General features: G+C 41.5%; 1 protein-coding gene across 1 annotated transcript; it reads right to left on the bottom strand.

Moving 5' to 3' along the window:
* Nucleotides 1-337: 337 nt before the first annotated feature.
* On the bottom strand, nucleotides 338-13,176 carry CUNH11orf97 (chromosome unknown C11orf97 homolog). Its single transcript, XM_027087807.1, has 5 exons — nucleotides 12,980-13,176; nucleotides 12,856-12,862; nucleotides 9,475-9,485; nucleotides 8,446-8,468; nucleotides 338-1,957 (listed from the first exon to the last, which is right to left on the bottom strand). Exons 1-5 carry the CDS (start codon nucleotides 13,174-13,176, stop codon nucleotides 1,689-1,691), a joined length of 507 nt encoding a protein of 168 aa, XP_026943608.1. The 3' UTR covers nucleotides 338-1,688.
* Between the last annotated feature and the right edge of the window lie 1,210 nt (nucleotides 13,177-14,386).

The raw sequence follows: 14,386 nt of genomic DNA, 5'->3' as shown, positions 1-14,386 counted from the left end.
GAAAGTAATGTAATTATGGTCAAAATCAAACATGTATTTTTTATTATATGCCCCCAATTGATAAATCGGGTAATCTGTTGCACTTCTGTGTCTTCAAATGAAGGTAATTTGTTCTTCAAACCAGTCTTACAGCATTTAGAAAATCATCTCTAAAATAAATTGCTTTGTGAGTTTTCTTGGAATGATGGATTTGCCCACTAGAGCTGGGACCTGACAAATTGGGTGGAAAGCTGAAATAAACAGCCCCCACTGGGCAAGTGTCCCAGACTTGGGTGGAACAACCATTACTTCAGGTCACATCTCTGTGGATTTTGCATGTAGTTGACTCCCAGGTTCCTAACCCTGAATTCCCATGGCCCTGGCATTTGTGCCTGTTTAACCACTACTATTCCACCCTTGTTTTCTGATGAGCAAATTCTCTGCCATGATGGCCCAAAGGTTGAAGCATAGTCTTGGAGTCAGATGGAAACAGGTCTGTAGTTCTGGCCTCACTACCCCCTAGACATAGTATCTTGGGTAATGTAATGTCTCCAAGCCTCAGTTTTCTCACGTGAAAAATGAAGATTGAAACTCTCATCTCATGTGACCCTGTGGATTACATAACTATAAAAGACTGCCATGCCTGGCACATGATAAATGGTGGCTACTACTTTATTATTATTAAACCCAGGTCTCTATTACTGGTTCCTTTTCGCTACACGAATCCCCTTAAGTAACAAGTTTTTTGTTTGTTTATTTTTTCACCTTGTGTCCCAGTCTTTAGTGGCTGTATTTTCCTCCTACTGAATCCATATTCTGGAGGCTTCCTCCCTGGGGACCCCCCTCTTTTGTGGCACTTGGGCTGAGCCCTCACACCATTCCAGATTCACCAGACAGCCCAGTTCCTGTGTACCGTTGGCTCACAGAGTTGGTGGTGCCTCATGACTTCTACTCACTAGCTGAACGACTTGGGTAAATTATTCAAACCTTTTTGTGCCTCAGTTTCCTCATCTGTGAAATGAACTGTACTTGTTTCATGTGATTGTTGTAAAGATTTAATATATAATTATATATGAAGAATCTAGAATATGAAGTGCTATATAGCATTTGCCAGTATGACTCATATCTTGGTTAAGAGGACCCAAGCTTGGCACTTACCCACTTCTTTCCTCTCAGCCCAGGGTTCCCTCCCAATTGTAGAGCTGTTTTCAGGACTTATAGACCCAGTTGTATGTCCGTACACTACCTGGACACTGCTTGTGCTTCCATGTCAGAACCCCTGCCTTCTCCACATCCTGCCACAAATATCGCTGGCAGACATCGGCTGGGACAGTGAGGAATGAGTAATAGCTTTTCCCCAAACATAATGTCTGTGAGGAACAGTCTACTGGGGCCAGCCTTGGTGGCCTCCTACCTAAAATAGGGTAAAACTAATGGAACCTAGCAAAGCAGTTGCCTTATTCTTCCTGAATTCCCTCATCTCCCTTTCCTCATTTCCACTAGTAAACGCAGATCATCTGTCTAGAAGAAAGGGCAGTGCAAGATTCCTTCCCACTGAGCCCGTGTGCTGGAAGGTCTTCTGTGGATAAAAAGGAAAGGAAAGAGTCAGGAGTATAACTCAAGAGTGTGAACTTCTATTGTATCCGTGGAGTAAATTGGTTACTTAAACTATTACTATTTAAGTTCCACAATGAGGCAATGTAGCCAAACTACAAGTAACCTGAGAGAAGCAAATCAAAAGAAGATTGGCTTTCGACTGAGAGCTGTAAATAAAGCATATACCACTGGTTTATAAACCGCTCAGTATCCTCCATGCTTGGGGTGGAAGTCAAGGGTATCCAGGTCTTACTTCGTAGCCCTCCGTGCCTCGAATAGTACTTGGCTTGTGGCAGTAAACTGTTTCTGCTCGGCAGTCCTGGCTTCAAGCCTCCCACAGGGAGATTCCTTTCAATGCTCCAAATCCCTTCCAGGGCCACTGTCAATATTTTCAAAAGCAAGGTAATGATTATTAGCTCCTTCTCTTTTCAGCACAAAATGTTCGTAAAGTATTTACTTGGTGACTATTTTCTTTAGCCATTTGGGTGGAGGTTTATTTGGTTTGATTGATTAAACCACCCAAGGTCTTTAGCCTTTGTTTAATCTGTAATTCTAGCTCATTCATTGAATTATTCCCTATGCAATTTAACCTCTACAGTGTTATTAATTTAACCTGCCCCTAAAGAAATAGATGAAAAGTCAATTAAGAAATACAAATAGCAAGATGCAGAGAAATCCGGAATAAATAATCATTAATATATGGACTTCATCAGCAATCTTATCTGATTCTGCTTTAACTCCTGGAAGCACAAATATTTCCAAAGATAACATAACCCAAAGTTACCAGAGTAATAGATCCAATAATCTTCTAAACTAGAGGTTGTTTAATCTCCCCCTTGAAAGAAACAGTAAACTCACTGGAAAACAGCATAACAAAATATTTGTAACGTGATGTCTATGCACTGTACGAGGCAAATTATAGTCCTAAGCCCTGATACCGTCAATAAGTATTGGTTTAGTAATGATTTGCACTGGGCTTTTCTCCATATCCTAAAATCACATGTTTAGATTCTGGGAATCAGTTAACAAGCATTTAGTGAAAATCTACTGTGTAGAAAACTGTGACCCAAGTCAAACAAAGAAGTGAATTCAGGTAAAGGCCATAAGTCGTTTTTCCCATTTCTGAAGCTGCAAATGTCAATGCCCAATATTCTCCACAGATCCAAGTCTGCCCACTGGCATACACACTGACATGATCCCTCCCTAAAGGAGTCTGTACCATGCAATGGGTAGGGGCACAGCCTTTGAGTTCAGAGGAGATCTGGGTTTCAGTCTCTGCTCTACCACCTACCAATTCTATGACTTTGGGCAAGTTATTTAATCCACGATGTCTCAGTTCCCTCATGGGGATGACAATAATATCTACCTTGAAGGATTATTATAGCATTTGGATGAAATGAAATGCTTTGTACTCAATAAATTGTAGCTTTTTTTTTTTTTTACAGGAACGATGATTTTCCTGTACAAGCATGGACTCAGATTCTATTTCCAGAGGCACAGTCACTGAGCTGACTCACCAGGCTGAATGTCAGTCCTTTCCCCTCCTTCCTGGCTCCTGAACGGAGCGGCTGGAGCTATCTGTCAAGATTCGTTTCCTCCCTCTTCTTCAAAGACCTTCAAGGAAGACTCCAAGACTCCTTCTGCCAAGACCTTACAAAGTTCAAGCTTTTCCTTATATCTAACACAAATCTTCCCTTACTGATCAAGCCAGTTTCCTTTCCTGCCCCGTCTAGAGATAGAAAAGGGTAACAAACTCTCAGATGTAGGAGTCCACGAACACTTATTCAATACCCCCCGTGACACCCTGTGAGAAACCAAGAAAATAGATTTAGCTTTGTTCCGCATTGTGGGAAGGTCTGGTAAATGGAAAATGGTTAAAAATCCAGAGGTAGAACTCTGTAGAAAACCCACATCAAATTAAATAGAATTGTACCAGTCTAATCCAGTTGGCTCTTTCAGATGCAATCACATTTATGGCTTAATAGAGAAAATACCTGAAATGTAAATGCATATGCCTAGAAAGGCATGGGGAAAAAACCCTCAAAGCAAAATGTTGTTACACGTAAGTGTTTACTGTACTTGGGGATAGAGGGTGCTGGGAAAAGTAGCATGACTTTGATTTGATAGGATATTTGGATGAAGACATTACGGAAAGTGATATATTCAACTGGAGGAAAAGAGGACCAAAAAGAAGTGTGAATATCCTTTGAAGCAGAGGCTTCTTTAAAGGGAAATTCAACTCTCTCAGCTCTGGGCAAATGCTTTCCAGGAGGAGGAAGGAAGACAAAGGGGGTGTGTGCAGAACGGGGCCAGAGAGACCTCAATGTTGGCGGCCTAACCTGAAAAGGAAAAGGGCAGTAGGCATAAGAGAGACGCTAAGAGAAAGGAATCAAATCCTTTCTTGAAGCTCGGAATCTTAGAGATTCTTCTTCTCTCTCCTCTTCTCATGCCCCCAAACCTCTTCTACTCAAACACCTTTTTAGGTGTGTCTTTATCCTGAATTTTAAAGTTACAAAACCAAGTCTTTACGCTGAAAATTTTAGCCAATGGGATCTGACCTGGTCTATCAGAAGGTCGCCCTTTAAAAATATTTTTGTTTCCCCAGCTGTCTCAGGACTGTGAATAAGGAACATGGGAGCTTGAAAAGCCAGTTTAAAAACATATTGTCTATGCTTCCTTTGTATAAACATGGTCAGAGGAAGAAAATTTTAAGTAATTAAAATTTATGTTTGGTGACTTCTAAGCTCAGTAATTATCTTTTTTTGGGGAATTATCTTGACATGTCTTTGGTGTCTAGTAAGTTCCTTGTATATTGTAGGTACAAAAACATTTTTGTTGAATGAATTAATGAATAGCAAAAATATCGACACTTGCTGGGAAATGTTTCACATTTCTTAAATTTGTACTAAACATAATAAACAAACCAGACTCAACGTTAAGTGTGCGTGCATTCAGGCACATGTAGACACAAATGAATGCATCTGAGAGTACACTCTTGAAATTCATTGGGAAAGGAAATGTATAAGAGAACACTAGTGAGCTTCATTAATCAAATTTTTCATGACTACTATAAACTCTGCAGGTTTTAGCCTGAAAAATACAAAAGCCCTTGCAATTTGAAAACATTAAAGTAGTACATTACTGTATTTCCACATGGTCCTCTATAGAAAATTTTCAAAATGTAGAAATAGCTTTAAAATAAATGGCAAAATGAATGCAATAGTCCCATAATGCATGTCTCATAAACCTACCTCTTCTTTTTAAAAAAGTTGTAAGGAGGGGGAAATCTTCAGGGAACCACTAAGAATGTATGAATTGTGAGGTTAGGTAAATTCTTACTTATCCAGAAGGCTCCACAGGTGGCCCAGGTTCCATTTACACCTGGCAGCAGATCTGATCAGAAAATTGCATTTTTTCCTTTCATCATTTCAGGATGATGAGACCCTGTAGATCCAGGCCCCTGTGCTTGGGGCAGGAATGTGTAAAGCCTCTAAAACCTCTTCTACCTCAAGTTTGAACTTAAACCTGGAGAAGATCGTGACAACTTTGTTGTTACTGAAGAGAATACTATTTGCTACCAGTACAGTTTCAAATCTTTTCTCCTCTAAGAAAACATAATCTTATATTTTAAAGTATATCCCAATGGCTAAGAGCAAAGACATCAGCTTCTGATGAGCCTACATTCAAGTATCAGTTATTCCACTGTGTGACAACAGGCAAGTCATTGTACCTCCCCCAAGCCTCAGCTTCCAGAGCTGCAAAATGGGAATAATAATGACAGGGACAGAGTACAGGGACAAAGTAGGTGATTAAATAGTTAATCCCACGAAGGGATCATAAGTAAAAAAAAAATGTATGGGAGACCCCTCTAAGTTAAACGATCACGCAAGAAAGCAGGCTTGCTTAACAACAAAACCAAGTGGGCTTGCTTAGCTCCAAAACCATGCAACAGAAGCATTAGACGTGTCCCCAAACAATAAAACAGTGGTGGAATGAGACCCACATCCTGTCCAGTGAGGTCAGTAAGTTAATGATTCCTAGGACATGCTTCTCTGTGCACATTAAAGACAAAAATACAAGGAAAAGGTGACATTAAACTGAAACCTGAGATGATTTACCATATTTTAGTCTATGTAACTGCCTTTTCACTTATTTCCATTGCTGCACGATAGTCCCTGTTTGACCTTGTAGGGACAAGAAAACTCCTGCCCAATGTGGAGGAGGAACTGACGATGGAAGCTTGACGTCTACCCTCCCCACTTTTCCTTTGATTATAAAACTGCAGCCCACTAAGTTCTTGGCGTGCCACCCCTCTTGCCCACCCACTTGTAAATCTCACAAGTGTCCTATACTAATAAACTCTTTCCTTGCCTGTCACTCTGTCTCTCACTGAATTCTTTCTGCACGGAGACAGAAGCTCTACCAAGCTCTATGCTCTACTAAGTCCCAAAACGCATTCTGCAGTTTCAATAAGAGCACGGGGTTGTTGCAAAGATTGAAAGAGGTAATTTGTAAAAACTTTCACGTCCAGGAGACACACTGTGAATGATGGCCAATATAATAAGTGAATAAATACAATTATTAATGATTACCTCCATCATCATCATCATCATCATCATTAGAGAGACTCCCTTCACCCACCTACCCCTCCCCTTCTCACTGAACCCATATAGCTCTACGTCAGGAGGCTGGAAGGACTCAAAAACCCAGAGAAGGGAAGGCTTAGAGGCCTGGCAGTCCATTTTTCTTGTTGTCACTGATGCCATTCCCCAGACCCAAGTATGGGGTGCACAGTAACAATCACCTGGGACATGTTGGCCATTGCAAGGTCTTCACAGCTCTTATTAACTGTTGTCATACACGACCACAAGAACAGGTGGGATAGCTCAGTCACCTGAGGGTCCCTCACTGAACGGCTTTTTCCTGAGTCCCTTCTTGCTACCCAAATAACAATATTCTAAAATAAATGTAATGTTCACTGTTAAACATCCTTAAAACCTAACTTCTGGATCTTTTGACATTTGCTTGATATTGTTCAACCCAAAGAGAAGAAACTTTTGACCTTTTACCAATTTCATTCAACCAAAGGAGAAGAAGAAGGACAGAAATAACTTAAGTCCACTGCTCTGGGGTACTTCCATTATTGTCATCATTAGCTCCATCGGAAGTAAAACATGCTATCTTTTAAGTTGCTTAACTTCAGAACAAATGCCCCTCAATAGACGGTATGATTGAAACCAGGAGATTGAATTTGATCTTCAAGATCACTGCATTTGACCTTCCAGAAAAAGGTCATTTGCAATCCGGAAAAGAACAATTTCCCTGCACTCATGGAAGCAAAAGCCTATTTGGGATGGGTGAAGGAGCAAACGATAAGTAAAGAAGTGAAGACAATGAATGGGTCAAGCATACTTCCTCCTAACATCTGGGAATAGCTACTATATAAGTCATACAAGCCCCTCAGAGTTTTATGCAGAATTATGGGTGTATGTGACAAGGTGTGTTTTCCAGCAAGAGAGGCCATAGCTTTCTTCTGATATTTAAAAGAGTGTGTCACTGAAAACCTCCTTCTAGAAGGTCCAGTGGCTGACCCGAGCTGCCAGCCCTCTGGGCTAGGCTGGAAGAGTGTGACACTCTCCTTGGGTGCTAGTTTCCTATTCTGGCCAAGGACGTGGGGATTCCAGCCATTAAAATAAGGAGAAGAAGAAAATGAAAAGAAAAAATATAGTAGGTTTTTGTTTTTCATCAATAGAGCCCTTTAAGACTTAACCTTACAGAATCAATCCTCAGCTTTGAAAGATTTTTCTAGGCTAAAATAGCACCTCCGTGCGACCTCTGGTGGATGTTATTAAAAATGCAGCCCCCCATGCCCCCCCAAGCAGTCTCCATTTTATATGAAGAATATTTGAAAACACTGCTTAGAAAAATGAATTTTTATAAGCCGAATGATTTTTCCTAATCATTTAGACAGTCTCATAATCAAACGTATCCATTAAGAATAATACAACGTCCAACTAGTGTATAAATCAGCTTTTACGTAATCTCTGAAAACAATGAAGGTGACCCAAAATATAATAGTATTAACTTAAATATTTTTTTTAATCACCAGGGAAGTAGTATATGTAGATTGTGGTTCAGAGAAGTAATTTAGTAGGTCATTTTGCATCCATCCATAAAGTTCAAACTCTAAGACTTTAAACTTTCCTTCAAGACACTATATGATCATATGTATATGTATAACTGATTCACTTTGTTATAAAGCAGAAACTAACACACCATTGTAAAGCAATTATACTCTAATAAAGATGTAAAAAAAAAAAAAAAGGCACTATATGAACAGAATGAGCCGTTTTGTTGGTCTCTCTTTCTGTGAGAATGGGTGACACAAGAAGCCCTAAAAGGTGTTTCTATGCTGGTTTTAAAACATAAAGTGGGAAAACATTTTTAAAAAAAGAAAAAAAAGACTTATTATAAAGCTATAGTAACAAAGACAATGTGGCACTGGTATTGAGATCAATAAATAGATCAAGAAGACCAAATGAAGAGTGAAGAAATACGAAAAAAAAAAAGTGGGAAAATACACCATGGAGTCTGAAAAGATGTACCTCTGGGCCTGCAGCATCTTCTCTAAGGAATCCTTAGTGAATTGGGGTCCCACCAGACTGTCGTACAACAGTCCTCCTCAGAAAATGTCAACTTCTCTGAGTATAGGAGTTGTGCCTTACAGTTCTTTTATATCTTCAAGCAACTGCTGGTACCCAAGAGGGTTGCAGTAAAAACCTGATGGTTTGAAAAGCACGAAATATGCACCTAGCAATCAGAGAAGGAACTATGAAAATGAGGGGCTCCAGCAGTTTCAAAATAACATCTATGAGGGATTCTTGAGAGCACATCTTTTTTCAAATGAACCATCAGTGCAAGCTATCAATGCCCAGGCCATGTAACTCATATACCATGTGTATGTGGGATAAAATCCTTGGCTGCTTTGACCAATTTAAATGACTTAGATTCTTCTGGGTCAGTGATTTGCAAAGTGGCGTCCCTGGACCAGCATCTTCAACGTCTCCCGGGAACCTGATAGAAATGCAAATTCTTGGACCCCACCCCAGACCTTTTTTTTTTCCTTTTAAAAATTTATTTATTTATGTTTGGCTGCATTGGGTCTTTGCTGCTGCGCGCAGGTGAGAGGGGGCTACTCTTCATTGTGGTGCGCAGTCTTCCCATGGCGGTGGCTTCTCTTGTTGTGGAGCACGGGCTCTAGGCGTGTGGGCTTCAGTAGTTGTGGCACGCGGGCTCAGTAGTTGTGGCTCATGGGCTCTAGAGCGCAGGCTCAGTAGTTGTGGCGCACGGGCTTTGTTGCTCCGTGGTATGTGGGATCTTCCTGGACCAGGGATCGAACCCGTGTCCCCTGCATTGGCAAGTGGACTCTCAACCACTGCACCACCAGGGAAGTCCCTCATCATCTTTTAAAGAATAAACCTGAATTGTAGTAGTGAGCCACTAATAGACATAGGACTTTTTCCTGTCCTCTAAACCTGCCCCCACAAGAGAACACTGCTATAGTTGAGGATGGATTATTTGTTCTGAGTACTTTAGCTACATTTCTTCTGCTCACCCCGGGGAGCGCTGCATCATTTGAGCCCTTCCATCTCTCTAATCTGTCCTGTCAGCTTCTCTCTCTTGCTCTCTGAGCTCCAGCCACATGGCCCTGCTGTCCATCCCCACATGGAAGCCTTTGAACATTCTATTTTCTCTGCCTGAACTGCCTTTCTCCTAATTTTTTTTCCCCGGGTAACTTCTACCTGAATTTCAGGTCTCTGCTGAAATGTCAGTTCTTTAAGGAAACCTTCCTTGGCTCCACAGTCTTGAAATGCCCCTGGTTACTTTTTCTCATAGTACTCTCCTCTTTTCTTTCATTTGATTTATTGTAATGTGTGTGCAGCCTCATTTCCTTTATATCCAATTATTTGTGTAACTATTAGTTTACCATATGTCTCCCTTACCAGGCCATAAATCCCATAAGAGCAGGGATGTTGTCTGTTCAGTTCATTAGAGTCCTAGAACAGAGTTTGACATAATAATGGATGCTCAACAAATGTGTGTTCAAGTGGAACTAAGCATTGTTCAATTAGTGAAAGATTCCTCTATAGGCATGTCTGCGCACGCAGCCTTGTGAACAACAGGGAACCAGTATTTCTAGTCCTAGTGCCCAAAAGCCCAATCCAAGGAGCCATGGAAAACCTAACTAACCAACACAAAGATATGGCAGGTGTCATCTTTTCCTGACTAACCGATAGGGAACACAAGTAAATAAATTTGACTTGTGTGCAGACTGACCCAAATAGGGCAAAAGACCTGCTGCGTATGGCTGTGGGGCTGGTTCATTCCTGGTCATGAGACCCAAACACACCCTCAGACATGAACAAGGCAGAGTTAGATACTTTCTGCATCTTGTTTCCCCTAAATTAGGAGTCATATGAATAAGAGATGAGTGAGGGTCAGAATTACTCTAGCTTAACTTTGGTTTACACTTTTTTGGTTAAATCATGATCTTCAGGCAGAAAAAGGGTTTAAGAAATGTGGCTAAGAAAGAGCTGTAATAGTTCGGAAGAGAGGAAGAGATCACTTGCTCTAAGTTCAAGTCTCTTGACAAATTTCAGCCCTTCTGTTATGAGAATTTACAGAGGAAATCACCAAAGGTTTTGAGGAACTACGAAAAATGAGACAGTAGTAAAGAGCTAGTATAGGCAGATATTCCCTGCTCCAAGAAAGACAGAAAGAAAGAAAGAAAGCAAACAAGCTGGCTAATAACAATTGCTACAATTTATCGAATGCTACCATGCCCTAGGCATCTTACATATATTATCTCTCTTCCTGACCATCAACCTATGGGCAGGTATAATTATTCCTATTTTATAAATGAAAAAGTAACTTCCAGAAATCATAAAAATTAAAAGCATGCCTACCTAACTCTCTCAAATCAAGTTACTAAACTAGACAGATTAGGGAGACGCTGTAGCCACAGTGTAGTATGTGCCTTTCAGCAAGGCATTTGATAAAGTGCATTTCTCTTTGGCAGAGAGTGCCCATGCCAAAGATGCTGACTGACAGATCAGGGACTTCTAGAGACTCTACTTGGAACTGTTGGGATCACCATTTAATTTGTTAATTTGAATATAGGAACTTTCAGCAAACTCACCAAATGTGAGAATGGCACAAAGCTGGTGAATGGTTTATGTGCTGAATGGCAAACTCAGGCCTCAAAGGGCCTTCTACACCTAGAATGAAGTGCTGAAATTCATAGGACGGTATTGTTGGGGATACATATAACGACCTGTATTTAGGACCAAACAAAGGAATTGCGTAAGCATAGGATAGAAAAGGCCTGGGTCAAATGTTTTCAGTTGGACAGGGGTGGAAAGAGAAACTAAGGATGTCACAGACTGCGTTTGTTATGTGTGTTAATAATATAATGTGTCTGTCTAAACAGCTCATGTAATTTTAGATCCACCTAATAGAAGTATAATTTTCAGATCAAGGGAGGTTATAGTCCCACCACATACACTAACCTGATTGTACTGGATTCAGTGATTTAATAAAATGGAGAATACTGGGATAGTTCAGCCAGTGTGGTGAAAGCACTACAAATTATTTTAAAGGTAACACTGAAAAAAGAAAAAAAGAAAGGTAACACGGAGTCTATGAAAGATTTGGTGGGTGCTCAAATAGCCACCACTATATAATTCAAAAATGTTTCAGTGGGAAAGCACCACATTTTATCTGTATATTTGGGAGCAGATGTGTGATTAGGGAGTAGAAGCTGTACAGAGACTGGGGACCTTTCCAAAAACTAGAGATTGAAGACCTTTCAAAAAAAAAATTGAAAATTGAATGGATACTTTGTGCAGGTGTAAATATTCTGTCTCTATTTCAGCTGAGGCCAGGAACTCTTTATATGCCCCCCACCCTGACTTTGTGAGCTCCTGAAAGTCTGGACACCTGCCTTAATTCATTACTCATTTCCCAGCAACCAGCCCAATGCCTGACATGCAAAAAGGACTCCACAGCTGTCAAATTGGTGAGTGAATGGTTAAGTCCACCTTTTACTCCTACAGTCACAGGGAATACAGAACCTTTCAATTATAGCACCTTTAACAGGAAAATTCCCAGGTAGATAGAATTTTAAGTCGGCGTAAGGAATTACTTAAGTATACTGAATACTTATATATAGTGAATTTAGCTGCTCTAGACAAGGTCTCTGCGTGCTGTTGACAATAACAGGAATGAGGTATCATAATCAGGCACATTGTGGCTGATGCTGAGGGAAGAGGTCCTTTTACCAGGTGGCAGCAGTTCTGTGGCTCCTCGGGGGGTCTCCGTCTCCCAGGAGGAGGGTGCGTGGTCGCTCGAGGAGCGGAAGCTGAGCGGCTTCAGAACAACCCTCGCTCCTCTGTTGTCCTGGCACAGAGGGAGCCACGGTGCTCTAGAGAGGCAATCAAGGAGGTGCTGCAAAAGGGCTGGGAACGCTTGCCTTCCTCTTTGGCCTATTATTTTCATCTTCATCATTCCTTACCACCTACTGAAGACATGTGGGGCACAAAGGGCTGTGAAACATCTGTAAATTTATGGAAGAGCACTTGGACCTAGCGTGGACTCAACCATGTTGGCTGTGACTGTGAACCAGAACTGCTTTTACTTATTTGAATGTTGTTTGTGTGTTTGGCAGGGCAGGGAGGAGACAACAGCAGTGTGTTAAAACGTGGCCCATAATTGTGAGATTCTAAAAGGATCAGGTAATCATAATTTATGAACTGATAATCCAAGAGATGGGGGTTTAAGTGTTTGAAGGATTTCTCCAGCACTGAGTGACGGTAGGCAAGTCACTTCCTTTCCTCTAGTGTAGACCTCAGTTTCCTGGTCTGTAAAATGAAGGAATTGAGAAAAATGATCTGCATATTTCCGTGTGTGTATATAATTTATGTATTTAAAATATAAACTTCATAGTTTTATTATGTGTAAAATTTAAATTTATATATTACATTTTACACATTTTTATAATTTAAACATATTTTTAAATATATTTAAAACTTAAATATATATTTTACACATTTTTATAATTAAGATATATTTTATAATTTAATATTTTTAATATCATATGTATGTATATATACACACACACAATTTTTTTCAATACCTTCCAGGCCAATGCCACTACCAATTAAGTTGGAGGATACCTGGACTCAGGTAGCCTTTTATGAAGGAGGGCTTGGGGAAATGGACCAGATGCCTTTGGCCACAAAACCATCACCCCTGCCTTTGCCAAAACAGCAGCTCCGCCCCCTCCCTCCAAAACCTTTGCGGCTTCAGCTAGTCTTAGTGCGGTTTCCCCCAGTTCACCTTTCACCGCTTCTCCTCGCTCACGTACCTCCCGCGGGGTCCGAGGCTGAAAGAGAACTCACACTGCTTCCGGGACTCCTGGGGGCCGCGGCCTCCGGTCTCCCCGCGCGCCCCGCATCCCAAGCCTGCGGGCGGCAGAGGCTGCTCGCCGTCGCGGCCCGCCTCGGGCATCGCCACCGCGGTCACCGCCTCCTCCCCCCTCATGCCGCGGGAGTCTTCTTCGCGGCGCGCGGCCGGCTGGCCTTCTCTGCTCCGCCGCAGGCTGCTGGAGAACGCGAGGCGTCTCCGGTTGCCATGGTGACTGTGGATCCTCCCCGCCCCCAGCCGCTCCCAGTGGGCTTGTGCAGGTGACCCGCGCGCCCAGGAAGGCGCTGGAGTTGGGGAGCTGCAACTACTTACTGACCAAAGCAAAGGATTTTCTTTCCATTTATCTCTCGTTTGTTTGTGACACCAGTTTCGCAAGAGGGGGTTTACTATTCCTTGGTAGGGAAACTGAGATTAAGAAAAGCAGAGGATATTGTCCGAGGTTACACAACTAGAAGTGCCACAGCCGGAATCCGAATTCCGAAAAGTTTGGCCCCAAAGGCTAAAGAATAAATCACCACCTGGAACAAGTAGGGGCGGGAGGAGGGACTGGACAGTGAGTTCAAGGAAAGGTCTCTGGTTTCACGCAGTGCTTTGCTTGTCGTGTCCCGCTCCCTGCTACACTCACATGATCGAATAAATCAATGTTGAGGATTCCCAACTTTTGGATTGTAAGTTGTTGCTGTTGTTATTATTAATAAACAACTCCTGTAGTGTCTAAGCACTTTTGTATTCACAATCTATTTGAATCCATATAAAAACTAATTTTACACATGAGAAAATCAAACTCAGAAAAGTTTAATTTGAATAGCAAATGGGAAAATCTAGGGCTTTATTTGGAGCAAGAGGTTGCTTTTGTTTTGTTTTTGCAGTCTCTTTTTTTGTATAACACTTTGGCCTTATACCATGGATGCAATATCTTATCTGTCTAAGGATATTAATGATACACTTCATTTCCAATGTTACTTTCTTCTTGTATAATTGTTGCTTCCCCCAAGTTACCAGTTCTGGTTTCACCTACCTTCAGGTGATCTTTGACTGTCTTGCCCTATCTCGTAGTGGACATATGACTCTGTGCACACAGGTGGGCTTATCAACTGGGGGTTTCACTGATGGGTGATCTGTCTCGGCTGTTCAGTTGGGGAAGCCCTCATGTTGGTATTTTAAGGTCTTATCTCGTGAACTGCTCTGATTCTCCATGGAATGACTCCTCCGGTCTCCCTGCTGGAGGGAATCAGTCTGGTACCAGCACCCTGGGAAGTGAGGGGGAGAGGAGAACTGAAGGCTTAATATGTAGAATGTAAGTATTCATGAAATTCCTGTTTCAGTA

Source organism: Aethalodelphis obliquidens, unplaced genomic scaffold (genome assembly GCF_003676395.1).
Source record: "Aethalodelphis obliquidens isolate GAN/ISIS:26980383/991018 unplaced genomic scaffold, ASM367639v1 scaffold60, whole genome shotgun sequence".
Classification (NCBI taxonomy): domain Eukaryota; kingdom Metazoa; phylum Chordata; class Mammalia; order Artiodactyla; family Delphinidae; genus Aethalodelphis; species Aethalodelphis obliquidens.
The sequence above is the reverse complement of the archived record's forward strand: the minus strand, read 5'-3'. Positions and strand labels throughout refer to the sequence as shown.